Source organism: Arachis ipaensis, chromosome B02 (genome assembly GCF_000816755.2).
Source record: "Arachis ipaensis cultivar K30076 chromosome B02, Araip1.1, whole genome shotgun sequence".
Taxonomy (NCBI): domain Eukaryota; kingdom Viridiplantae; phylum Streptophyta; class Magnoliopsida; order Fabales; family Fabaceae; genus Arachis; species Arachis ipaensis.
The window spans coordinates 73,846,463-73,855,265 of NC_029786.2; the positions used below are offsets into that span (position 1 = coordinate 73,846,463).

Here is an 8,803-nt window from a genome sequence, read left to right on the forward strand (position 1 = left end):
AACCCCCGCGAGCCGTGGCTAGGTCCTTATGATATTATACTATTATATTTTGTTATATTATATCTATTTCTTGTGCCTTAAGTTAGCCTCTTCGTTAGTACGTTATGCTCTTTTCAAATCCTGTTTTTGAGTTATATCCTTCATCGGGTTTCTAGATAATATCATTTCTTCTATATATTATATGTATGAGCTTAGAACTGTCGTAATCCTTGATTAACCTTTGCTTTACGACGCGATGTAAAGCTTAGGCTAATTAGGGTGTTACATTTAGTGGTATTAGATCGGTTCGTCCTTGTGAGCCTGAGGGATGGACCGATTGTGCTTCATTGCATACTCTGTGTGTCTTTTTCTTTGATGCTATTAGGTTATCTGCTTGATATTGCATAGCATGCTTGTTTGTGAGTGCCTGTTTGGGATAATTGAAGCACTAGACTTTTGATATTGAGACTGATCACCTTGATATCAATTGTTTGGTGTAGACAGGAACCCTAATGACCACTCGCGGACGAGGTCGAGCACGTTCACGACAAAGTAGGAATGAGCGACCAGCTGATAACCATGCCGAATTCATGGCGGCAATGGTGAATCTCGCTAATACCATGGAAGCTAATGCTGCTGCGACTCTGCAAGCTGGGCAGAGATTAGGCCAACCAGCCGGAAACGAAAACGGGAATGGCGAAGGGAATGCCAATGATAATGCGGAGGGAAACGACGATAACACGGGTGGCGTTCTGATGACCTTGGCGACGTTCCTCAAGGTTCATCCGCCAACTTTCCAAGGATCAACTAATCCTACTGAAGCGGACAACTGGTTCCAGGCTATAGAGCGTGCTTTACAGGCGCAGCATGTCCCCATCAATCAATATGTTGAATTTGCCGCTTACCAGCTTGCGGGAGAGGCCTAGCACTGCTGGCAAGCAGAGTGTCGCTTGCTACAACTTCAGAACGCCGACGTTACGTGGGATGTGTTCCAAACGGCCTTCTATAAGAAGTACTTCCCTGAGTCTGTAAGGGAAGCAAAGGAGATGGAACTGATGCAGTTGAAGCAAGGTTCCCTATCTGGGCGGACTACACCAACAAGTTTGAGGAGCTTTGTAGGTTCTCTCGGGTGTGTCAGGGTGCCCCGGAGACCTACGAGAGTTGGAAGTGCATCAAGTACCAGAGGGGTTTGAAGGATACCATTATGACTGCTGTGGCTCCTATGAAAATCCGTGTCTTCTTCGACTTAGTGAACAAAGCAAGGGTGGTTGAGGAGTATGCCAAGACGGTAGCTTCATCCAAGGAAACTCACGGAGGGAGTTCCATTCGAGGACGCCGGAAGTATTTCCATCCTAGAGGTCAAAGCTTCAAGAGAGGAGGATATGCGCCTCAAGGGCAAGGAGGCTTCAGAAAGAACACCCATGATCAGTTTCAGCGTGGCAAAGGGAGAGGAAATCAAAGTAAGAGTTCTCCGAACTTAGCTTGTGATCGTTGTGGACGTTTTTATCCTTATGACTCTTGCAAGATTGGTATAGGTGGGTGCTTCAAGTGTGGGTTGCCTGGCCACATTGCGAGGGATTGCACTCGTGGGAGGAACCCGACTGCGGGTCAGAGTCAGCATCAGGGTCGAGTTTTTGCTTTGAATGCCAAGGATGCTTCCAAGACGGATCCGTTGATGAGAGGTATTTGTTTAATTGGTGATAAGACCTTAATTTCATTGTATGATACTGGGACTTCACATTCGTTTATTTTATTTGCTAAAGTTGAGGAACTAGGCTTGAAAGTGTCAGAGTTACCGTTTGATCTGCATGTACATACTCCGCATCAGACAGTTATGACTAGGTCAGGTTGTAGACAAGTAGGTTTCAAGCTTGAGGGTAGAGACTTTGTGCATAATTTGATTTGTTTACCAATGGTTGGGTTGGAGATGATTTTGGGATTTGATTGGTTGTCAAAGAACCGAGTTTTATTGGATTACTTTGAGCGATCAATTCGATTTATGCCGGAAGGAGAAAATGAAGCAGTGGTAGCCGCGGGGTATTACTTGAACTCTGTAATGGTGCATTGTAGTGGGGAAGAGTGTCAGGGTTACATCTTGTTAACTGCTAACGCTTCGGGCGATACCCAAAACTTAGATCAGATTCCGGTAGTTAGAGATTTTTCGGAGGTATTCCCGGAAGATATCCCTGAATTCCCACCTCAAAGGGAGATTGAATTTGTGATTGAATTGGTGCCAGGAGCCGGACCAGTGTCGATTGCACCGTATAGAATGGCTCCGATAAAGCTGGTCGAGTTAAAGACTCAGTTGGAGGAGCTTCTGAACAAGAGGTTCATTTGATCGAGTATATCACCATGGGGAGCACCAGTTTTATTGGTAAAGAAAAAGGATGTAAGAATGCGACTGTGCGTTGATTACCAACAGCTAAACAAAGTGACTGTGAAGAACTAGTACCCGCTGCCAAGGATAGATGATTTGATGGATCAACTGCAAGGAGCTGGAGTGTTTTCCAAGATTGATCTAAGGTCGGGTTACCATCAGATAAGGGTGAAGGAGGATGATATCCTTAAGACTGTGTTTAGGACACGCTATGGGCACTATGAGTTTGCGGTGATGTCCTTTGGGTTAACGAATGCACCTACTGTTTTCATGGATTACATGAACAGAGTGTTTCGTCCCTTTTTGGACAAATTCGTGGTGGTTTTCATAGACGACATCTTAGTTTATTCTAAGACGGCAAAGGAGCATGAGGAACACTTGAGGATTGTGTTGCGAATCCTAAAGGAGCGAAAGTTGTACGCTAAGTTTTCAAAGTGTGAGTTTTGGAAGGAGGAAGTGAAGTTCTTAGGTCATGTGGTGAGCAAAGGAGGAATAGCCGTAGATCCTTCTAAGGTAGAAGCAGTGATGGAATGGGAGAGACCGACGACTGTGACGGAAGTCAGAAGCTTCTTGGGTGTAGCCGGATATTACCGAAGATTTATTGAAGGATTTTTCCGGATTACACTATGGATGACTAAATTGACAAGGAAAGAAGCGCCTTTTGTTTGGACGTCGGAGTGTGAAGAGAGTTTTCATACCTTGAAGCAAAAGCTAACTTCAGCACCTGTTTTAATCTTGCCGGAACCGCATGAACCGTTTGAAGTATATTGTGATGTGTCACTGAAAGGTTTGGGTTGCGTGTTGATGCAACATCGGAATGTAGTGGCTTACACATCACGACAGCTGAGACCGCATGAGGTGAACTACCCAACTCATGACTTAGAGTTAGCGGCGATTGTGTTTGCATTGAAGATTTGGAGACACCACTTGTACGGAGTGAGGTTTAGCGTCTTTTCTGATCATAAGAATCTCAAATACATCTTTGATCAGAAAGAGCTTAATATGCGTCAGAGGAGGTGGATGAAGTTGTTAAAGGATTATGATTTTGAACTGAGTTATCATCCTGGAAAGGCAAACGCGGTGGCAGATGCATTAAGTCGGAAGTCATTAATGATCACTTGGATGAGAATCATGGAGGAGGAGTTAGTGGGTAAGTTTGTGGATCTTAAGTTGGATATTGGTGAAGTTGCCAGAAGGGCTTGCTTGAATCAGTTACAGATCTCAAGTGACTTTAAGTCTGAACTCCTAAAGGCTCATCAAAACGATGACGTGTTACCTAAGGTGTTGCCAGCTATCGAGCAAGGGAAGCAGTGGAGAGTGTCATGGGATCAAGATGGATTGTGGAGATTCAAAGGTAGGATCATTGTGCCGGATATCGGGACTTTGCGGTAAGATATATTGAGAGAAGCACACAACAGTGGGTTTTCGATTCACCCAAGGGGTACTAAGATGTACCCTGATCTGAAGGCTATGTTCTGGTGGCCTGATATGAAAAAAGATGTGGCGAAATATGTCTCAAAGTGCCTGACATGTCAGAAGGTGAAGATAGAGCATCAAAAACCGTCAGGGATGCTACAGCCACTTGAGATTCCTCAGTGGAAGTGGGAAGGAATTGCAATAGATTTTGTGACCGATTTACCAAGGACTAGGTCGGGATTTGATGTGATTTGGGTGATCGTGGATCGCTTAACCAAATTCGCTCATTTTCTACCTATTCGAGTGAATTGTTCTATGGAGGAGTTAGCAAGGTTGTACATCAGGGAGATAATAAGGTTGCACGGTGTGCCTTCAAGCATAGTGTCGGACCGAGATCCCCGATTCAGATCAAGGTTTTGGGGAGCTTTTCAAAGAGCTTTCGGTACGAAGCTATGTCTCAGTACTGCATACCATCCACAAACGAACGAACAATCGGAAAGATCTATTCAGACGTTGGAAGATATGCTGAGGGCTTGTGTATTGGATCAACCCGGAAGTTGGGATCGTTACATGCCATTGGTGGAGTTTTCGTACAACAACAGCTTTCATGCGAGCATTGGGATGGCTCCGTATGAAGCCTTATATGGACGGAAGTGCCAATCTCCACTTTGTTGGTATGAACCTGGTGAAGCAAGTGTTTTGGGTCCAGATTTGGTAGCAGAGACTACGGAGAAGATTAAGAAGATACGGGAAAGGATTTTAACTACTCAGAGTAGACAAAAGAGTTATGCGGACCAAAGGAGGAAACCGTTAGAGTTTGAAGTGGGAGAACATGTATTTCTGAGGGTTACACCAACAACGGGGATTGGGAGAGCAATCAAGACCAAGAAGTTGAATGCAAGATTCATAGGACCGTTTGAGATTCTAAGGCGATTCGGACCGGTGGCGTATCAAGTTAATTTTTCACCTCACCTATCTAACCTACATGACGTATTCCACGTGTCACAACTCCGTAAGTACACGTCGGATGTGGCTCATGTGTTAGAGCCTGAGTAGGTCGAGTTGAGGGAGAACTTAACATTCCAAGTGACACCAGTGAGAATTGATGACACCAGTGTGAAGAAGTTGCGAGGAAAAGAAGTTACATTGGTTAAGTTGCTTGGAAAAGAGCTGGAGTTGAAGAGCATACTTGGGAATTGGAATCCGAGATGAGGAAGGATTATCCCGAGCTATTCTCAGGTAATTCAAATTTTGAGGGCAAAATTTCTTATTTAGTGGGAAGAATGTAAGAACCGCAACTAATCAACTGGTTAATTAAGATATTCTATTGCCCCAAAATAGAATCCAAAAAGTTAGACTGAGAATTTGACGATTTAAATGTGATTTTCGGACTCAGTAGGTCTTTCCAAGTCAGAAAATGTGTTTTCTGCGAAAACTGTGAAAAATCGCAAACTGGCAGTCGAATCGGTTCAACCGGTTCAAGTTTGTCCAGTACCGCACGAGAAAAAGTGAAAATCGTCATAAACCTTAGAAAAACATTAAAAATGGAAAACCGGGCGTTAATTTTAAAGGTTTGGCCCGAAGTTGGGCCAAACGGGCTAAAAACGCTAACAGGTTGGACCGGACCCAAGTTGGGCCCAAGTCCAACATATATAAGGGCTCATTAATGAACCCATTCATCATTAAAAACACAACAGAATTGAGAAGAGAAGGGGGAAGAAGAAGAAAACCCCTATTGACACTATTCACTTCTCACTTCAACTCGCGATATCTCAAGCTACGGTGCTCCAATTTGCGTGCCGTCAGCGGCTACGTGTTCCTTGTGAAGCGCTCTACAAAACCCATATAAGAAACTGGTAAGTAAAGCTCGAAATCCCTTCCGTTCTTCTCCTCAAAATTTCGGGTATTTAGGGTTTTTGATTAAGTGAGTTTTTGTGATTTTGGATGTTTAGGTTCACTCTAATCCTTGTTTAGCATTGAATTTTGGCTATCAAAACTGTTGAAAAAGGTAAGAGACACTAAACCCTTGTGATATTATGTTTAAATGGAACCCTAGGTTGATTTGTGATGGTTTATGCATATATAGTTTGATTATTGTGAGTTTGGGAGCCATTGGAACATATTGGTGCTTGTTGAAGTGGAATTGAAAGCTTGGTTTGGAGTTGAGAGCTTGCTTGTGCTCATTTTGAGTTTTGGTGCATATAGGGAATCGGCCAAGGTATGGTTTCAGTTTTCTTTATGTGGTATATAATATTCATGGACACTTAGGCTAGTGACCTATAGGATAGGTTGAAATTTTGTGGTTGTTGATGATGGTTTATTTGAAAATGCATGTTGAATTGGTAATGTTATGTTGAGAAATAATGATGTTTAAGTATGATGTTTGATGACTTGAATGATTGTGTGTTGTTGGATGTGGATATAATGTATGAATGGAATTGATGATGATAAGTGATGGGAACAAACTAATGATTGGTGAAGATGTTGGTGGAGAATTGACCTTAGTATCATATATGTGGTATTTGATGATTGAGAATGGTGAATTGTGATTTAAAAGGGTAGAGTGTGCTGGAAATGAAAGTTTGGAATTGTTTGGTATGGTTTTGGTTGTGTTTTATAAGAAATTGTGGAAATTATGAAGTTTGGTAAAAGTGGGTTTTTTGTGAACTTTGTCTGATCATAACTTTTGCCTCGGTTTTCAAAATCGGTTGAAATTGGTTTAGAATTAAAGTTTATTGAAAACTCTTCTGGGCGTGTGCATGCACACCCCTGTGCGGACGCACATGCCCTATTTCTCAAATTTTACTTTGTTTTCAACTATTCTACCTTCCCAACAAGGTTGTAAGCTTCTCTAACACCATTTTAAGACTCTTGGGCCTAGTTTTGGACATTTAAAATGTTGGGAAAGAATTTAATGGTTCTAGATGATATTATTTGGAAAACTTAGAAAACGGAGGCCTAAGTTTCTGGCGTGCTGAGGATGGTGTGATATTATGTGATGAATGGGTGATGTATGAGATGAAAATTGAGGAACTGCAGAGTTTAGAATAAAAATGTGAATTGATAGTGGTTGAGATGAGTCGAGGACTCGAATGTGTGATGAGGAATCACTGATGTATTGAAACTGTTTTCTGAAAAACCACTGCATTATTATTTTGTATTGAGATTATGAGATGCTATGCACCCGGCAGGGACGGCGGTTGGATCCCGCCTGTTGAGGTAGCAGCGGCGGCGTAAGGACGGTGGTCTAATCCCGCTTACGTTGAGATGTGAGGTCTGTGGCAAGAGTATCCCGCTCGCATCCCTTCAGATCTATAGAGCGTGCAGGCGCAAAATCCTGGACAGTGATCCGAGCACTATATCTCGGGGTTTCCCATTGATGATTCCGTAGGGCGACATCTCCATGGAGATGTGTCGGGTTGGCAGTTGAACCGACAATGTGATATCACAGCCAAATAGGGCAGGCATTCATCATATTCATTTTCTATCTGTTTGTATGCTTTGACTACTTGAAATGACTTGCCTAATTGTATAACATGCCTATTTGCTATTTGAATTATTTGCCTTATATGCTCCTACTTGTGTTTTACTTGCATGGTATATTACCTGTGTTTTCTACTGGGATTGAGGAGGTTCGGAAGGTGGTGGCGATGGGATCACATGAAGGATAGGTTGGTGAAGGCTGTGAGACAGCGGTGTTTGGTTATATTAGAAATCCCCTAAGATAGAGTACCCTGTTTATTTATTCTAAGGTTTATATAATTATGCTTAATTGTTTTAGAATGCATTAAGTTTGAATTCTTGTAATGGATATGGAGTCTAGGATTGCCTTTGGCATCCCGGGGTCTTATATCCTACATCACTGGGCACTGTTACCATACTGAAAACCCCCGGTTCTCATACCATATCTCTGTTGTGTTTTTCAGATGCAGGTCGTAACCCACCTCGGTGAGTTGTCTAATTGGTGACAAAAGTGGGGGATCCAGATATCTTTTTGAGTCTTTTTGACTTATTTTGTATATGTCTCTCACTTTTGTATTTTGTTTTGCCTAGAGGCTTGTATTTGAGAGAACAAAATTGTATAAGCTGTTTTTACTGTCNTTTAGAGTCAATATTCAATTTGATTTTTGAATTTGTACTCAAATTTTAATTTAATCTTTAAAATTTTAATTATCTTTTTTTAATTTCTAAACTTTACAAACATGACTCACGTTAATCTCTAAGACAATTTCTAATACAAAAATATTAATGAAGCACTAACATGGACAATCAAATATCACGATAGAACTTATAAAATAACATCATTTTAGTTTTGACACTCAAATATCTACAAAATGACGTGAGATTACTTGCTTTAGGAAGAAAAAATTTAATAAATGCTACTTACAATTTTTTAGAACTATTTGAGTGCTGAAACAAAAATGACATCATTTTACAGAGTCTAACTTGATATTCAATTATTTATGTCAACGTTCCGTTAATATTTATGCGTCCAAAATTATTCTAAGAATTATATGTATCACATTTGAAAAATTTAAAGATTAAATAAAAGTAATTAAAATTTCAGGAGTTAAATTAAAATTCACATATAAATTAAGGGACTAAATTAAATATTAGTTTGTATACTTATTTAATTTCTTGAGATAAGGTTCAATTTGGCTAATATGTTTGCCATTTTTTTTTTTCAGTTCATGAAGACATGAATTAAACAAAGGAAATCTATTCAATTTGGTAAATGCGTAAAAAGGTGATTTGGATTGGATTTTAAAGGAAAACTAACTCCAATCCAACGAAATTTTGTTAGTTCGAATTGGTTCGGATTCAGGTATTTTCTCCATCAGAACTGAAGGGAACCAAACCAATCAAAGTTGAATTGGTTCAAGTAAATTAATTATATTCCTTGTTTATTTTCTTAAAGAAAGTCATATTTTCTATTGTAATGTAAATTGTTTTTGTTTGAAGCATGAATTTGAAAACCAAATGAGTCTTTAATACACTTTAGTCGCTGATTTATTAGTTTAGTGATTTAAC

General features: G+C 40.7%; 1 protein-coding gene across 1 annotated transcript; it reads left to right on the plus strand.

The window, feature by feature from the left end:
- On the plus strand, positions 570–2,317 carry LOC107627391. The gene is made up of 3 exons (XM_016330227.1): positions 570–899; positions 1,013–1,789; positions 1,907–2,317. Exons 1-3 carry the CDS (start codon positions 570–572, stop codon positions 2,315–2,317), a joined length of 1,518 nt encoding a protein of 505 aa, XP_016185713.1.